The sequence below is a fragment of the Gastrolobium bilobum genome, unplaced genomic scaffold (genome assembly GCF_033153095.1).
Source record: "Gastrolobium bilobum isolate Gb01-03AN ecotype WA unplaced genomic scaffold, APGP_CSIRO_Gbil_v1 utg20048, whole genome shotgun sequence".
NCBI lineage: Eukaryota > Viridiplantae > Streptophyta > Magnoliopsida > Fabales > Fabaceae > Gastrolobium > Gastrolobium bilobum.
This window is the reverse complement of record NW_026898170.1, coordinates 236,584-256,942: the sequence shown is the minus strand read 5'-3', so window position 1 is coordinate 256,942 and position 20,359 is coordinate 236,584. Positions and strand designations below refer to the sequence as shown.

Genomic DNA, 20,359 nt, shown 5'->3' with positions numbered 1-20,359 from the left:
ATGGTGGCGGTGGCGGCAATGATTGCGATGATGGTGGTGGTGGTTGATGGCGGTAGTGGTGATGGTGGTTGCAGCCGTGGTAGTTGTGGTGGTGGTGATGGTGATGGTGGCATGGTGGTAGTGATGGGTGAAGGTGGTGGTGATGTGGCGGTGGCATCGTAGTGGTGGGGGGTGGTCACGACAGCACTAATGGTGCGACGGCGGCAGCAACGATGATGGCAGTGGTCGTGTTGGGAAGATGGTGGTGGTGATGGTGATGGAATAGATGGAGAGTAATTAAGAGAGATAAAGGTTTCTCATTTTGTGCCTGAGAACAAAAAAGCAGAAATTTTTTGATTCTTTTTTCTGTTCCCAGCACAAAAATTAATCCGGTTCATCCCGGGAACAAAAAAATAAACCGGTTTTACTAAACGAGTTTTCTATCCATTTCTGTTCCTGGGAACAGAAATTCAAAAAAAAAAATTATTCCGGGAAGGTTGTCATGCGCACCCTTAAACTCAAGATCTTACTTAAGTAGAAATCAACATGTATCATTTGAACCAATCTCTCTTATTATTTAACATGACTTTATAACTTAACCATGAATCAACAAATCAATGATGATAATTTTACCAATATTTTTTCTTTCTTTTCCCTTCTCATCATTAATTCATTCATGGTATTGGTGATATGAAATCGCACCAATTCATCTTTATAACTCACAATTTACAAATATCTCCAATTCATCACATGATATAAATTGGGCATTTGGTACAACAAATGTAACAAATCAATTCAACCTAAAAGTTTAAACTGATGAGTGAGGGTCTTTTAATGATTTATATTATTTCCTAACACATTCCCTCACAAGAGAGTCTATTGGGCTTGAAAGCTGGATGATGCATTAGGCTCAACCTATCTGTACTAATAAATTCCACAAAGAAAATGGAGGCGATGATAATCGAACCCGGGATATCAAAACTCTGATATCATATAAAGAATCAATTCAACTCAAAAACTTAAATTAATGAATAAAAGTTTTTTAATAATTTATAATATTCTCTAACAAGAAATATGCTAACAAAGTTATATTTTAAGAGCATTTGCAATGCTCTAGCACTGAAAAAAATCTTAGAGCAAGAAATTTCAGAGTCCTAAACGGGGAGCCAGCTACAGACAAGTTAAAATTACAACATTTTGATTAAAAATAAAAGCTAAATATTTACATCACAGGAAGACAAGTGACATGTAAATGTCATGGTTCACGTGATATGTCTTTATCATTATTCATTTGGCCCTCATTAAATTTTTGGGAAAAATATTTATTTTTTTAAAAATAATTATTTTAATTATAATTAATATTTTTATTTAAAATTTAAATTAAAAAAAATCTCTCATTTTTTCTCTCCGCAATTTTTATTATATTTTTTCTCTCACTTAAAATAATTAAATTTTATGTCATTATTATTTGCATCGCTTTAATTCTTGCATATAGACCGAGTTTCAGCAGATGAGAATCAAATGCGACGCCCAACACAGCAACCAATCACTGTGCAACATTTTTTTTTTTTTTTGGTAATAATCTCTATGCAACCTCTTAATGTAAAAGTAAAATAAAATGCATAAATTATTTTCCTTACACCTTCAAGAGCAATGAGGTCGTGACTCTTGAATTCTACATCAAAATGAATATTGAACGAAGAAGAACAAAAAGCTTCAAATACAGTCTATTTTTTATTGAAAGCTCGTAATTATTTTAACAGATATTAATTCCACTCAGATTTTTGGACTGCTTATATTGAAAGCTTGAAGTTATAGACAAAGCCTGCAGAGAAGGCTAGACAAAACATTCATATTCAGGGCAATGCACACCACTACATTTCCATGTCCACCATCTTTTTTTACCAAAACCAAAGTAAACTTAAAAAAAATTAAGACGTATAATACATGGATATAATACTAGGTAACATATCAATGCCTGCTTATTGATATTGATGACATGAGAATAAGAATCATGAACAGAACTACTGCAATGAAAGAGCCAATCAGTGAACCAGAAATACGTTCATAGAAGTTGTTGTATTGTCCACAGAAAGGAAACCAATTGGCATTTGGGTTGTCACAGTGCGCAACATAAATGAATAAATCTTTGGTGCTATTGTTACACTAAGATTCAGTGCATTTCACTAATGGAAACATTACACATTACAAGAGAGAAAAAAAATTTGACATAAAAAAAAAACTTTAATTAACATGTAATATTTTTATTGGTGGAATGTACTGAATCTTTGGTGCAACTGTAGCACTAAAGATTTATTCAACGTAAACAATAGTTGCTGCTGCCGAGGCTACAGTTGTCAAAAAAGACCACAAACATAACCTTCACAAGTTCAATCTAACAAATAACACCTTCGTTAGAAAATTTTGGCTAACATGAAAATAAGTTCAATGTACTGTAGCCTAGTTTTCGTAGGCAATTTCCCCCCATTCCCCCCCTCTCAGAACAGCTTTTAATCCAATTTAAACTTAGTAACAAATAGTGGAATGAAAAATAGTAACATGGTAATTTAAAAGAATAAATTTAACATGAGATTCATGTTTTTCCTATAATATGTGATAAAGTTAACTCGTGTAACCTCAAAACAATATTGAAATACACAATATGCATTTTTCCCCCTAAATTTCAAAACAATATTATTTTCGGTTACACGAGATAACTTCCTATTGCAGGATAAATACTTTTCCATTTAACATACAGAAATGGACAAGAAAGAGGAGAAAAAGTTAAAACATTCAATAGACCCTTTCCCAGTAACCAAACTGGTGCCTAAATTTGGAATTACATTCTATGGTTACAAAATTGACGAAGAATCAGTTTGTTTATCGTGTCAAGAATTAAAGACCAGGAGAATCCTACTTTTCACTGCAGAAGTCCTTACTATGTGGAAGAATGACAGGGCAAGTAAAAGAACTAGGTAGCCACATACAATAGAATTGGAGGTCACAAAAAACCTGGAATTACATATTCAAATCCTCATTATTGTCAACTCTTCTTTTGCTTACAATATCATAGTAAAAGTTAATAATTTTATGCCTGTTCGGAGCACTTGATAAAGAAATTAGGATAGGATAACTTATCATATCCTACTTTTATCTCTTGTTTAGTGGATCAATAGAATATGATTAGTTTATCTTATTGTCTCATTTTATCCTATCTAATATATAAATTCTTATCCTATCGGAAGAGTTGGGTTATGATTCTCAACAGGATAGGATATCAATATTTAGTACCCAATATACTCCACGCTACTCAATATATCCTCACGCTACTCAATATACTTGTATTTATTGCATTATATTTTATTTTTTTCTTTCTCTTTTCTCCTTCTACATAATCTTATCAGATTACTAATTAGGTGTTCATCAAACACAGAACATGATATAAGCTTATCAGCTCCATATCATATCCTATCTTTATCCGCCTTATATCATATCTTATTCTTATCCGCCTCATATTATATCCTATCTTTTATGAACCCAGCTCACGTACCGCTTGAATGGGCGCATATCCTACCCTTATCCTATTCTCCCCAGCAAACGAACCCTACCTATACATACAAGACTACACTTGAAATCATTGGCGGTAAAGACAACACTTAAAAGTTAATAATTTTAAGGTATACATACAACTCTTCTATAAACATATTTCTTTTTCAGTAAAGACTACACTTGCGGTTGGACACTACAATATAGTTTCCTTGTGTGAAAAACAAAACTACTTTAATTATATAAACTTTAATAATTTATTTTATTAAATCATTGGCTCAGTAAATTTGATTTATAATGCCAAAAAACTATTTTTCAGATCCTTTCATCACATATGTTTATAAAGAGACATTGATGTTTATTGGCTTATTGCAATGGACAACTGTATTTTGACTAAGAAAATAGTTGATATCAATGGCTGGAAGATAAAATTTTAAATCAGACTAATTCTTTGTTTGGTTGGTAGATAATTTTTGAAAGCATTCATTGTTTGATTAACATGACCCGTTTTTTTTTAAATGGTCTTCTATCCTCTCTGCTGCCTTTTTTTTTTTTGGCGAACCCTCTGCCTTTTTTTAAGCCTCAACTTTCTGATGAGATCCATCAAAATGGTGGCCCTAGTTTTTCAGGGTTGTACGCAGATTTGAAAGGATTATGGGCTTTATGGCCCATATTTAATAATGCATACTCTGGTTTGGGTTCTCAATCTGGAGGCCTTAAATGATCTGGGAAAATCGATTTGTGTTCTTTTCTTTATTTTATTTTGTTGTCATATAAATAAAGGTTTAATATTTCTTATATTGTATGAGATAAATTTTTTTCCTACATATACATAAAGGGGAAAATATTTATCTTTTTAAAGGATATAACTTTGTGTCATTTAAGATTTTAATCGTTGATTTCCGTTAATTAATGGCTATAATTTATTGTGAATTACTAAATAATTAATAAGTTTGACCCAATAAATTATAATCGTGGATTGACGGAAATCAACTGTTAGAATTTAAATTGATGCAAAATTATATTCTTTCAAAGGACAAATATTTTACCTATATATAAAAGTGTGTAAAATTCATTTTTTTTTCTCTTCTTTACACTGGCCCCACATGGGGCCTACACAGTAGGAGATGAAATTTTATCTCCTACAATATTAGCAACATGAAACCCTATAAATAATTATGATTTCAAAGAAAAAATTTGAGTTACAATTTCGCCCGCCTTAAAAAGTTAACCGACTCAACCATTGTATAGTATATTTTTGCAACAATTTATGCGTTGCGCTCTAGTATATAGGTATTCACTAGAGGTAGCAAAGTCTTGCCATCAACCCGCCAAAAAATGAGTCAGCCCGCTTCGTCTCGCTTTTGAAAGTGAGCTGAAAAACTCGGCTCGTCCTGCCCCATTTGGCTGGTTGGGCAGGTTGACCTGCCAGCCCGAGCCTATTTTACATTGATTCGTCTCGGCCCGCCTATACCTGCCAAAAAACTGCCCCCCACACCCTGCTTTTGAGATGAGTTAAAAAACTCAACCCGTCCAGCCTTATTTAACGAGTTGCCCCGCCGAGCCAAACCCAATTTGCAGGCTCTAGTATTCACCATCGTACTTCTTCAATTGGACCCCATGGCACCATTCAACGATTTTTTATTTTTTATTTTTTGAGACTGATGGAGCGTTCAATTTTCAATGGCTACTAGAAGGGACCATTCTTCAACCTTTTTCATGTTCAGTGCTCACAATTGCTACGACAATTGCACGTTGTGTACACCCAAACATGATGCACAAGTAGGAACCCTTGAATTGCCTGGTGTTTTTGCTACGTCCATTCATGACCACACACTGTTAATACCGCTTGTGAAACGGTTTTCTTACCCACTAGCCATGTTCTAGCCAATGTCATTTTCCATCAATTTGCCATAACTTGACATTCAAACCCTACCCAAAACATGATAATATTGAGACAGAGACCCCCCTCATACACTAAAGGTATGACGATTTTCAATTTTCCTAGTGACTTTGTCCCTTTTGCTGCCATTCGATTCTAAGGAAGTGTTATGTCAGTGTGTGCCAGGAAAAAATCAAATTGTGACAAAAATCAAGAAAAGAGCACAAAAAACAAAACAACAATGAAGTCTGAGGCGGAGCAAGGCTAATTGGAATGCGCATGTCCTATTATTCTATACATCACATCATATTATCTTTTCACCAGCCATTATCTATAACCTCATCATCTGGCTATAAACGTAACTATCCAATTCATCAGTTCAAGCTTCACCATCTTGCATGCTATGGTGTATGTTGATTTGGCTGACTTGCTAGCTAATTCTATTAGCACTTCTAAATTTGGTCTTAATACTCCCCCAAATTAAATGTTGTATGAGTCCTTAAAAACAAAGTAAAAAAGGACAGAGTTGAACAATGACATAGAAAATTGCATATGAAATCCATGGTTCCATAAAATCAAAATCAAAATTCGCCTTGGGTCATCTCCTTCACTATGGTTATATTTAAGGGAGTGCATGTGAGGTACATGTGATGGCGAGGGTCCTTTATCATAAGTTTCATTGATGGCTATATCGAAAGCCACTTTGGCTTAAACATGTTTGCGCTTACAAGTGGTAATCGTTCAAAGGCAATTATTGTTAAGTTGTTTCTCTAGCAAGAAACGTATGATTTCCTTCAATGACCATAGCTCCTAGGCTTGGAATGCCTTAAAAGTTTAGACTTCAAAACTCATGAAAAGTGTTTCATTAAGTTGTCAAAGTAAGTGGGGTTCTGTTTTTGTTAGTGCTTAGCTTTCATACATTCATGTAGTTTCACATCTCCCTTCGTTCTTTAGTCCTTATCGTCATTTATGGATAATGCGGTTGTTGCCTTGTTGGTGCTGATCCTATTGTGGTTCGAAGTTGTATCCAGTTAACCACGAAAAGTACTATTTTTTCATATCTCAATTTTTGCATGCCTTATCCATTGTCTCTTTCTTTCTCTCTCTATGAATGTCGCAGTGCTTGCTCATGTTGACGTTTGATTTGTTATCAAGCTTAAGCAGCGATTTGTCATTTTGATGAAGATAATCTTTTGGGTATATACCAGAGATACAATATTAATACTATACGTAACCAACATTTGAAGCTGCTTAATTATAGTAGAGAAACACATGCTAGAAGATAATTATTTATACATAATGTCATCTGATCTTTTTAAATAATGTCCTTGTTCTTAATATTATGTCACATGTGGGGTGTTAAAAAGATATAATATAAATTTATTAACGTCACATCACTTATTATTAGCATTAAGAGCCCGTTTGTTTCGCTTTCTTAAAAAAAGTAATTTTTATCTCTTTCTTATGCCAATGATATTAATGTAGAATTTTTTATGGGTTTCAAGTTTTTCTTGTTTTATAAAATGGGTTAAGTCATCATCCATATGGGGTGTAGTATAAAATCTGTTTAATTAAGTGAATCTTTTGTTTCAGCTTAGATATCTGCAAATTGATTAATATGGGTAACAGTATAGACCTAACTCATAGGCTCATGACAGAAAGGGGACTAGGGTTAATGAATTTAACTAGGTCTCCACTCCCCTCGCCTTCACGGTATGTTGAAAAGTCGTCACTCCATAACTTGTCTCATCAACAGTTGGAATCATGGAGTGGTGTAAATTATAGAGGAAGATCATAGTCTTTTCAACCTTGCAGGAGCATCAGAGCAAATAAGAAGTAAGAAAGCCTTCAAGAAATCAAGAATATATCTTCAACAAGTAAGTCTAAATTTGTTGGTGTTCTAATTTTATATAGTACTATCTTGAAATTAACTTACAATTAAAACTTCCATTTTGTCATAAGAAAACTTTTGAAGATTTATACTAATTTTTCTAAAATTATATGTGTCAATCCAAATCATCACTGCTAAGTTATAAATTAGAGTTTTTCAAAATGATTATGATAAAAAAGCTATAATTAAATATAATTTTGTTCTTATGTAGATAATACTCTAAATGGAGTGTTTTGATAAGAGGAATTTTTTGAGATTCTCGAGAAAGTGACAGTGGTAATTTTATTTACTCACATGGTACAAAGTTTCCGGAAAACATTTCGGGAATCTATTTTTCTAGGATTTTTTTTTATGTTCAATTTTTTTTTAAGAATATCATCAGTGGGCCAGGTATTGAGAAAATATTACATTTTTTTTTGAACAAAATTCTAATAATACTTTATTCTACCAAATAATTTTTTAATAATATTTTCGAAAAAATAATTTTTCCACCGTATTCTTGAAAATATTCCCAGAGATAAAAGAATTAATCCTTTATCAAACGCCTATAAGTCTCTAATACAAAATTTACATGTAGAAAAATAAGTTACCTACTGAAGACAATTATTTCTTTAAAAAAAGAGAAATACTAATATCACGCTATAAAATATTAATATCTCACGTCATAGACATAAAATATATAGGGTTCAGTTTTTTAAAATAAATAAAGGGTTTATTTTTTCTAAAGTTACTTTAGATAACTTTATCTAATGTTCATCGAAACGACATCATTTTGGAACGGAAATCATGGTGTTTTTGTAATTTTAATTTATTTCAGAGTTATAATAGTTTTATTATTCTAATTTTTTTTTCAACCCAAAACGACATCGTTTCAATGAACATTAAAAAAAATTGTCTAAAGTAACATTAGATACTTTTTTCCCATAAATAAATACATGTCACATACATGAGATAACTAATCTCTTATAACATAAAAATAGTATTCCCTCTAAAAAATGGTTAGATTACGCGCAATAGCATATGGGCCGAGAGCTCCACAAATTATGCATTTTCGTTGGCATTAAAAGAGCTTCATCTTCATCTGTATCCAAACAAAAAAAAGAAATGGACATATTTTGCTGCTCCAAATTCTACAGAAGTTAGTAACCATCAAATCGATTTGGTCCTTTACTTTGAAAATTGTAAAAAATTGTGTGGTTGAGTAGTTTCTGCAGACATAGCAAAGAAAAAATGATTAGGTTGTGAATCGTAGTTGCGAGGAGGGTGACTGTATTTAATGCTAAGTACTTTCATCTCATTAAAGCATACGCATGTCACCATTGAATTGTTCTCAGTCTTATTGAAAAAGTATTCTCATATTTAAAAATAATATAACATGATTATGTGAAATAACTATAATCATATAAAGATAAATTAATAATTATAATTTAATAATTATCTATTTTGTTGGGTTAAATTTTAATGAGATAAAAATAGAAAATAGAAATGTGAAGAGTTTTCTGGTGAAGAGTCATGTCCTTAGGTTTGTGTAAGTGGACATTAATGAGTTTGAAGTTATGTCAGTTAGAATATTAATGAGTCAGTTACGTCAGTTAGAATATTAATGAGTCAGTTATGTTAATGAAGGTGTAATGTGTGGAGTTATGTTGATCAGTTTATAGCTTATAATATGAAATGTAGATCAAGAGATCAAGAGAAAAAGAGAAAGAGCAAGAAAGCAAGAATAGAAAAAAAAAAAATTTTGTAGATACACATGAGGTCCATCAAAATAGTGGCCCTAGTTTTTCAGGGTTGTATGCAGATTTGAAAGGATTATCGGCTTTGTGGCCCATATTGAATAATGCGTACTCTAGTTTGGGTTCTCAATCTGGTGGCCTTAAATGATCTGACTGGCAAAACGGATTTGTGTTTTTTTCTTTATTTTATTTATTTATTTGAATTATTTTTTTGTCATATAAATAAGATTTATATTTATTTTATGTTGCATAAGAGAAGCAAATTTTTTACACACACAAAAGAAGATGAGTGAGTCCTATATCTATTTTTTCTCTCTTCTCTTACCTGTGGGTTCTACTTGTAATTTTTTTCTACTACATGAAATAACTATTTTCCTACAATATAAGAAAATTCTTTCCTTATAAATATTTATGATTTCAAAGAAAAAATTTAAGTTACAATTTCGCCCACCTAAAAAAATTTGCGGGCTCAACCACTGTGTAGTATACTTCTGCACCAATTTATGCGCTGCTAGAAGGTATTCACCATCATACTTCTTCAATAGGACCCCATAGCACCATTCAATGATATTTTTATTTTTTATTTTTTGAAAGTGATGGAGCGTTCAATTTTCAATGGCTACTAGAAGGGACCATTCTTCTAGCTTTTTCATGTGCTATGCTCACAATTTCTACGACAATTGCACGTTGTGTACACCCAAACATGATCAACAAGTTGGAACCCTTGATTTGCCTGGTGTTTTTGCTACGTCCATTCATGATCACATATTATTATTAGGAAAAAATATTTTTGTTTTTGCTAAAGAAAAATATTTTCTGTTACATTCATATAAAAATGAGTGAGCTCCACTAATCATTCCTCTCTTTTCTCTTTATAATGGAACTCACTCACTTCTATGTAAATGTGGCAAAAAAAAAAAATTGCAGCAAAAGTAAAAACATTAAACACTTATTATTAATACCGCTTGTGAAAGGGTTTCCTTACCCACTAGCCATGTTCTAGCTAATGTCATTTTCTATCAATTTTCCATAAGTTGACATTCAAACCTTACCCAAAACATGATGTTATTGAGACAGAGACCCCCATCATTCACTAAGGTAAAACGATTTTCAATTCTCCTAGTGATTTTGTCTCTTTTGCTGCCATTCGATTCTAAGAAAGTGTTACATATTAGTGTGCGCCTGAAAAAAAATCAAATTGTGACAAAAAATAAGAAAAGAGCACAAAAAACAAAATAACAAATTAACAATGGAGTCCGAGGCGGAGCAAGGCTAATCGGAACGAGCATGTCCTATACATCATTCATATTATCTTTTCACCTACTATTATCTATAACCTCGTCATCTGGCTAACGTAACAGTCCAATTCATCAGTTCAAGCTTCACCATCTTGCATGCTATGGTGAAATGTTGATTTGGCTGACTTGCTAGTTCTATTAGACTTCTAAATTTGGCCTTAATCCTCCGCCAAATTAAATGTGGTATGAGTCCTAAAAAACAAAATAAGTAAAAAGGGACAGAGTTGAACTATGACATTGAAATTTGCATATGAAATCCATGGTTCCATAAAATAAAAATTGAAAATTCGCCTAGGGTCATCTCCTGCACTATGGTTATATTTAAGGGAGTGCATATATCGAAAGCCACTTGGCTTAAACATGTCTGCCTTACATGTGGTACTTGCTCAATGGCAATTATTATGAAGTTGTTTCTCTAGCAAGAAACGTAATTTCCTTCAATGACCATAGCTCCTAGGCTTGGGATGCCTTAAAGTTTAGACTTCAAATTAAAACTCATGAAAAGTGTTTCATTAAGTTGTCAAAGTTAAGTGGGGTTGTGTTTTTGTTAGTGCTTAGCTTTCATACTTTCATGTAGCTAGTTTCACATCTCCCTTCCGTCTTTAGTCCTTATTGTCATTTATGGATAATGTGGTTGTTGCCTTGTTGGTGACTGATCCTACTGTGGTTCGAAGTTGTTTCCAGTTAACCATGAAAAGTGTGTTTTCCTATCTCAATTTTAGCATGCCTTAATTATCCATTGTCTCTTTCTTTCTCTCTCTATGAATGTCGTAGTGCTTGCTCATGTTGGCGTGCGATTTGTCATCAAGCTTAAGCAGCGATTTGTCATTTTGATGAAGATAATCTTTTGGGTATATACTAGAGATACAATATTAATGCTATACGTAACCAACATTTGAAGCTGCTTAATTATAGTAGAGGAACACATGCAATATTTATAAAGGAAAACTTTTTTTGTGCGATCTAAGTTGCCTCCTTTTAATTTTTTTTATTCTATCTATGCATTTTTGGTAGTATATTGTTATAACATGAAAAATTATTTTTTTTCTCCCTTCTCAATCACATTAGCTAACGTGAAAAGTGAAAAAAAAAATTATGTTATAACTATGTACTATCGGAAGTATATAGAGTAAAAACTAAAATAACACAACTTACATCCTTTAAAATAACACACACTATGTTATCAAAAAAAAAAAATAACACGCACTAAATCTTATTTATAAATAGAAGATAATTAATTATACGTAATCCCATTTGATCGTTTTAAATAAAAATGTCCTTGTTCTGGATATTATGTCACATCTTCTGGTGCTTTTATGTGTAGCAAAGGTAAAAGTAAAAAATAAAAAAATAACTGCACGGAACTTGCCTTTCTTACTATTAGTTCTGTGTTACTCTCTAAATATTATTTTATTTTTCTTTCAATTGTTCAGAGTTATGGAATATTGATCCAGTAAACAATGACCCAAATAGTGTAATTTGCTCGCTAATTAATTTGCCAATGATATTAAAAGTTCCATTCTATCATAAGAAAACTTTTGAAGATTTATACTATTGTTGTTAAAGTTATATGTGCCAATCCAAATCATCACTGCTAAGTTATAAATTTGAGTTTTTCAAAATGATTGTGATAATAAATTAAAATTTATAATAAAAGATAATTTTGTTCTTCTAATCTGACACAAAATTTACATGTAGCAAAAAATATGTTACCTACCGGAGACAATTATTTCTTTAAAAAAATGGTTAGATTACACGCCATTAGCGTATGGGCTGAGAGCTCCACAAATTGTGAATTTATCCTTTAGAATTCATTTTCGTTGCCATTAAAAGAGCTTCATCCTCATAAAAAAAATAAGAAAAGAAAAGAAAAAGAGCTTCCCAGCCCAAAGAATTGGACATTGTTTGCTGCTCTAAATTCTAAAAAGTTAGTAACGATCAAAATCGATCTGGTCCTTTTTACTTTAAAAATTGCGCGAAAATTTGGTGGTTGAGTGGTTTATGCAGACGTCGTAAAAGAAAAATATTATTAGCTTCTGAACATGGATGCTAAACGAGACAGGGGACTTTGGCTCAGCTCGTGAAGGCTTGAGTTTTTATGTCTAAAATTGATTGTTGGAATAAGACTTGGATTTGTATAAAAGCTCGTTTAATAAAAAGGCATCAGACTCCAATTTAAAAGCTCGGCCTTAGAGCCTCTCAGGCTAGCCTAATATATTAATTTTTATTTTATATTTTTTATACTCCTTGTGATAGTCATCTCTCTCTCCTCAATCCATTTCATCCCATTTTATTAATTAAATAGACTTTTGAATGATTTTATTTTATATTATGCTGTTTGGATATACATTAAATTTATAAATATTTATGGAATTACTGATATTGTTGACTGTATATTTTATTTAGATAAATTTTTGATGTCTTATTTTGTTTTAAACAGACTAAGAGGCTAAACAAGGCCAGCTTTTATTTTTTGTAAATAAGACAAGCCACGGGTTGAAATTATATTCATAACAGGTAACAGGTTTGGTCAGGCTGACACATTTTAACACAAACTTAATCTTTTAAGACCAAAGCTCGGCTCGGCTCGGCCCGTTAGCACCCCTAATTTTGAATCGTAGTTGCCAGGAGGATGACTCCATTTAATGCTAAGTACTTTCATCTCATTAATGTATATGCAAGTTCTTAAAAGTTAGTGTAAAAATGTAAAACGTATGTTTGTACATTTTTATTAGGGAAATACATCTATTATGTAACACGATGTAAACTTCTTTTCCTACCCAAACAAATAGATGCGGGGTCCACAATTTTTTATTTTCTCTTTCCTCAACTCATTTTCTCTCTCTTCTTTTATGTTTGTGTAGGATCAAATAGTGTTTTTTATGTAACATTATATAAGTATAACCCTTTTTATTAAGGTGATACATTTAAAATGCATGTAAAAATTTTCCTGGTAAAAATTATGTGTAAAACGTAAAAACGGTAGAAACTCCAATTTTTACATTTTTACTTAAACCAAAAAATTAAACCAAGTCAACTTTTAACCCATTATTGATTTTATTTTTATATTTTTAATAAAATAAAATTAAAAAAGCCCTATTTCCATTTTCCCAAATCAAATGCACATTATCTTCTTCTACCTATTTGAAAAAAAAATGTCACACGAGTCCGCTATATTTCTTTTTAAGAGTTGTTAAACTTCATTCTTTTGATGTTGTGAAACTCGGTTATATGCGTTGTTAAACTCTTTTAGTGTTTTTGGACTTATGTTATATAGTTATGTGACTTATATCGTTTAAATATTAAGTTGTTTATTGAATTTTGAGTAGTGACTTATGTGATTTTTTTTTATATGCATATATATATATATATATATATATATATATATATATATATATAATTTTGTATCTTGACCTTAAGTAGTAAAAACTTTACGTTTCATGTCATTTTTACGATTTACATTTCTACCATTCCCTTCTGTTTCTACGTAGAAACTCAATTTTGACAACATTGCATGTCACCATTGAATTGTTGGGAAAGTAATATTGAGGATTTTTGTATGCTAAACGAACAAGGGGTGTTTTTTTGGTCTTGTGAAATTGGTTATTGGAATTAGGTTTGGATTTATATAAAAGCTCTATTTAATAAAAAGATTTTAGGCTCCAATTCAAAAGTCCAATCTTAGAGTTTTAATTTTATATTTTTTATACTACTTATAATAGCAATCTCTCTCTTCTCAACCCATTTCATCCCATTTTATTGGTTAAACATAATTTTTGAATAATTTTGTTCTATATTATGTTGTTTGAATATACATTGAATTTATAAATCTTTATAGAATTATTCCTGTTGTGATCGTATATTTCGTTTGGATTAATTTTTGTTGTCTTATCTTTTTTAACTGTTAACAAGTTAAACCAGACTTTTATTTTTTTGTAAATAAATCAGGCCACATGCCGATAATTATATTTATAACATGTAACATGTTAGGTCAAACTAACAAATTTAAATACAAATTTAACTTTTTAAGATCAAAGTTTGCCCCGACGTGACCCGTTAACACCTTTAGTATCAAGCTATGAAGCACCGACACTTCAAAAACCTTGACGTGTCGTGTCCGACACTTCCTGACACTCTCGGACACTCCGACACTCTCCGACACTCCAACACACGTTATTGAAATTCAAAAAACGGTTCAAAGGTTAAATTGCGTTGAGTTTTTAGTTCCAACTGTTAGATTACGATTACCATTTTATTGAGTTTAATATAAATATTTGGAATATCTTATGTTTCTTTACAAAATTTATGAATATTATAAGTTTTAGATACATTTTTTTGTTAAATTATTGAATATTAAAGATAATATATACTACATAAATTAAATATATTATTTAATATCAAAACGTGTCCTAACGTGTCAAAATTTAATATTTTTTAGAATTAACGTGTCGGAGTGTCGTGTCGTATCGTGTCACGTATCCCATATCAGTGTCGGTGCTACCTAGGTATCAAGCATAGTATTATACTATATTCGGCATAGTCTAAAATGAGATGTACATTTTATAAAATACCAAATTATGAGGAAAATTAAATGAGTAACCCATTACATATGCATACAAGTATTTCTTCAGAATTAAATTGAAATGTCCAGTTGTTAAGCAGCATTAACTTTTGTTTCTAATTAAATGCTAATTCTTAAAAAGTGAATTAAATATTTTAAAATTTATACAAATTTATATAGAAATATAAATTTCATGTACATGGATTTTTAAAATAGCGGACTTTATGTCTTTATACCATGTGAATTAATGATTTAAAATAATCACGTGTTATCTTTTTTTTTCCCTTAATATCTTGTATTTTTTAAGGATATGGAGGCTCTAATGTGAAAAAGAAATATGACACAATCATGTGAGAAATCATAATCATACAAGGGTGGATCAATGGTAATAAATGAAGAAAGAGAGAAAATATTGAAATAGGGGTTAAGAACCAATTCAATCCAAAATCTTAAGGTGATAGGTGATGGTCTTTTTAATACTTTATATTTTATTCTCTAACACACCTCCTCACGCAAGAGTTCTTTGGACTTGAAGCGTGGATATGACACAAGCTTATTTCAACCCAAAACCTTAAGGTGATAGGTAATAATCTTTTTAATACTTTATATTTTATTCTCTAACAATAAGTAATTACAAAATCATAATCGTTGATTCACCGATTACCATCTTTCCAATTGAAAGTCAACATCATCAAATTCCATATCGTGGAAATGAGAACAACGTAGATTAGAGTGACACGTTGGACGTTATAAAAGTTTGAAGCAAGTGATCAAAGCAATAAGAATTCAATAACTGAAACCAATGTAATAATTTCTTAGTCGGTATTTATCATTCATAATATAAATGTTATTTTACACAAAATTTACCTTTATGTGGCATACACTAAGTTGAAAGAGTGTTTTTATTATTGTATTTGTTATAAAGGAAAAGTTTAAAATTCTAACATGTGATTTACTCTTTTACCACTTATATTTATGTGTTTTTTTTTCTTAATCAATTACTTCTTTTTTAATTATGGATGTGTATGGTTCGGTTCAATTCAATTTTTTATTATTTTATGTGGCATGAACTAAGTTGAAAGAGTTGTTTTGTTATTTTATTTGTTATAAAGGAAAAGTTTAACATGTGATTTACTATTTTTCCACTTATATTAATGTGTTTTCTTCTTAGTCACTTACTTCTCCTATAATTAGGAATGTGTACGATTTGATTCGATTTTCTGTATCAAACCTAACAGAACAAAAAAGCGGTTCAGTTCAGACAAACAGAAGTGACTTTAAAAAGTGATTTAGTTCTTGAACTAGTTCAAAGAAAATGATAAATTGATACCAAAAAATATGATGCGGCTTAGTTCATGATTCGGTTCGTCTCATTTGATTTTTTTTTCATACTCTTAAAATTAGATATAGTTCGATTTTTAGCTTGAACCAAACTGTATTGGTAAAATGATTTGGTTCTTAAACAGAATCAGTTTTGAAAAAAAGTTGATTTCTTAAATATTCGGTTCCAAGAAAATGATTTGATTCTTAAATCAGTTAAAAAAATGTGATTCTTTTAGTGCAGTTTGGATCAATTCACAATTTAGTTTGGTTTATTTGATTTTTTTCACACTCATACATATGATTTTGTTGTTGTTGTTCACAATGACATGATGGGCTTATTAGCCCAATTTTCAATCGTGTTAAAAATAAAAATGGATAATAAAATCACAAAGAATGTAAGTGATAAAAACATACCCACACAAGATAAGTGATAAAAGAATAAACAAGTGAATTTTTGAACATTTCGAAAGAAAAAAAACTAATAGTTAAAAGATAAGTTTTTTATTTTGTTTTCTTCTAATTATTGCCTAATGAATCTTGCTTCGTGATAGATTCGGTGTTACGCATTCCAAATAAATTATTCTAAAACGTGTTTTAGACGGAGTAAGTAAGATTTGTAAGCCATTTTGGTTGATCCCAGACTTTTGGCTAAACCAATTAAAATTTAAAATCAAGATCCAATGCTAAATTTATGTGACTTTACAGAATCCTTTTTTGGATTTATAATTGGAAAGATCCATAAGTACAGGAAACCAAAGAGATCTATGAAATCCATTTACCACTAGGGAAGTGTCGGCAACATACCTTCGTAATTGATTACTTTTATGTTCTTCGAAATCGTAAAAGAGTGTGTAAATAATCACAAACCACAACATACTCATCACTTGGATGGAGCTCAACATTAATGCTTTGCGATTCTTTTCCACACTACCCACCAAACCTAAAGTTTAATTTCTCCATAATTATTTGTTCTTAACAACATAAATCAGTAAATATAATAATGACCCAACTTTTTTTTTTTTTTTTGACATAATGAGCCAATTTAAAAAGACGTCCATGAGCAATATAAATGCAATTTCAATTTCAATATTAAACTGCAATTATTACAATTGGGGAATCAAGGGCACATTTATGGCAGCTTCTAAAACCTTTACCAAATTAAAATCAAAGATAATATTTTTCTTATCTTAGGGAAGAAAAATATTAATCCTACACTTATATTTTTCCAACGGATTCCACAAAAAAAAAAATTTCTATAACTCTTTTCTCTCTCCTATTTATTGTTTAGGTAGGAGATAATATTTTTCTACATAATATAAAAAAAAGTATTACTCAAAAACCAAATACCAAAAAGGTCGAGCCATACTGCTGATGAAGTCATGGGTTTGATTTCTACGAGAAACACTTTGAGGCCGGTGATAAAAATTATTACACTTCAATTCACGAAGAGATTAGTCTCATCGGGATGAGAACACTTAATTTATTAAAAAAAAAAAATTCTTTTTCCCACCAAATCCAATATGGGTAGTTGGACCTTAGTACAGTGTGTTTATAGCAGTTTTTAGCATTTTCAATGCACAATGCTAGAAAAGCATCCAGGAGAAGTAAATGGTTAGGTACGTGGATGTAATTAGTTAGGTTAGCTAAGTCGAAAGACAGTTAATGACAGAGAATCTACGAAAGATATAGCTTCCCCTCCTTTTCTAAGCAAATCCTCACTTGACCATGGGCTATATATATTTTATAATCACATATTTTATTGTGTTTCACTTGCTTTCAAGTAGAGTGGCACGTGCTCTCCCGTAATGTAGGAAAAATAAAGGTAATTAGTACAACTTGGTGATTGTGTTTGGTACTATTTGTTATTCACGCGCACTTAGCAGGGTAAGATTTAAAATGTTGGCGTGTTTTGGCTCTGCATGCTAACGCCTTTTTGTGAATTGCGTGGAGGGGTATATAGCTTTTCTTTCGTAAAGAAATGTCCCGAAACTTTGTCACTCTGTGTGATGCTAAAAACTCAGTTTTGTGGTGGGTGCAGAATTCAAAGAGTCTCACTCAATGGGATGTTCTACGGTGGTTATTCTTTAATTTGAATTCTAAAAGCATAGGATCAATTTTGAGGAAATCAAATTGTGGGGAAGGCTTTTGGTCCTCTTAGTGCTCTGGTCTCCATAGAGTCATCAAAAGATATGATTATGTGATTATCTCTTTTAGCAACATCCCACATGGGGTTGGAAAAACACGGGGCTGCTGAGATATTTAGCTTATGAGCTATCACCTACTGATGTTAAATCGTCCTTGCTATTTCTACAAATTTCATTAATGCTATAATAAAATAATGTTAAACATATTCCATCTTGTAACAGCCCCAAACCTTGTAGCATGATATTGTCCGCTTTATCAATAACGTACCTGTCCCATGTAACATCCCAAGAGCTGGCAAGGGCAGGGAGTGATCGCCGGTGCGAAAGGGCACGGACAATGAGCGGCTCATGCCAAATCTTGCAGCTTAGGGGTTCATGAATGAATTGAATCAACACCCGAAAGAGATAGATTCCAGAGACTGTGCTGGTATGGGACGGTACAGTTAAGAATGACTTATAAGAATTAATTGGTACTACCTATACTAACAAGATGCATCTACTTTTCGGTAGCCCGGATCAGAAGAACTCCACAGTTAAGCGTGCTTGACTTGGAGCAATTCTGGGATGGGTGACCTCCTGGGAAGTTTTCCCAGGAAGTGTGCGAGTGAGGACAAAGCACACTGAAAAGTCTCGTGTTAGTGTGTGAGGATAGTCATTGATTCTTGCAAGTGGCTGGGCGTTACAAGTGGTATCAAAGCAGGGCCTCTCTTCTAGTACGGTGTGGTTCGAGGACGAACCAGGCGGAAGCTGGGGGGCATGTAACATCCCAAGAGCTGGCAAGGGCAGGGAGTGATCGCCGGTGCGAAAGGGCACGGACAATGAGCGGCTCATGCCAAATCTTGCAGCTTGAGGGTTCATGAATGAATTGAATCAACACCCGAAAGAGAGGGATTCCAGAGAGGGATTCCAGAGACTGTACTGGTATGGGACGGTACAGTTAGGAATGACTTATAAGAATTAATTGGTACTACCTATACTAACAAGATGCATCTACTTTTCGGTAGCCCGGATCGGAAGAACTCCACAGTTAAGCGTGCTTGACTTGGAGCAATTCTGGGATGGGTGACCTCCTGAGAAGTTTTCCCATGAAGTATGCGAGTGAGGACAAAGCACACTGAAAAATCTCGTGTTAGTGTGTGAGGATAGTCATTGATTCTTGCAAGTGGCTGGGCGTTACACATCTTATTAGCTCAGATGAGAAAAAGTTAGGAATATGCAATAAGAATAACGAATTGAATCCCACAAATACTCTTTACCTTAATTTTTTTTTCTTATCTCGACTTTTTCTTTTAGTCTTATTCGGAGGCTTTGACTACGAGGCATATGGTTAATACCATTATGAATCTTTTTCAAATTAAGACATTTTCTTTGAAAATGAAACTTCTAACGAAAACTCTTTTGAATAATTTTCTTTTTTAACTATAACTGTTTTCAAATATAATGCCAACCTGATTCCAAAAGAAAAAATAAAATAATCAAGAAAACCTGAACTTCTATAAAGAAAAATGCTTAATTGATGCACAACACTAAGTTCACGTCATCGCATATAAAGGGTAAGTGGCAAAATCAAAATATATCGATGTGTGAAAAAATAAAATGAGACCAATTATAATTAAATAGTAAAAAATATATGAATATAAAATAACGTGTATTTTTTTTTATTTCTCAGGCAGTTCATCGATTAATTGACTAATCTAATTGAATCGGGTTTAAAGACAACAAAATTCTTCCTACTAAATTTTTTTAGCACAGTTGCATATTCAAGATCAGAAATTGAGATTATTAATTAAGTTAAAATAACCTCATATAAGTTTATTTACATGTTTGGTGGTAAAATAATGTGTATATAAGTGTATGCTTATAATATTATTCTCCTGTGAGTAACATAGGATCCCTAATATCACAACCAATTGTTGAGCTGGAATGCACAATGAAATATGAATATTTGCATTTTATCTTCATGCCAATTAATGTTGGACTAGTTTTAAATTTGAATTCG

The 20,359-nt window shown here is 31.9% G+C and overlaps 1 protein-coding gene across 1 annotated transcript; it reads right to left on the bottom strand.

Moving 5' to 3' along the window:
* Nucleotides 1-1,950: 1,950 nt before the first annotated feature.
* On the bottom strand, nucleotides 1,951-3,546 carry LOC133313514 (CASP-like protein 2). The gene is made up of 3 exons (XM_061514896.1): nucleotides 3,530-3,546; nucleotides 2,883-2,991; nucleotides 1,951-2,145 (listed from the first exon to the last, which is right to left on the bottom strand). The coding sequence occupies exons 1-3, from the start codon at nucleotides 3,544-3,546 to the stop codon at nucleotides 1,951-1,953; spliced, it is 321 nt and encodes a 106-aa protein (XP_061370880.1).
* Nucleotides 3,547-20,359: the final 16,813 nt, after the last annotated feature.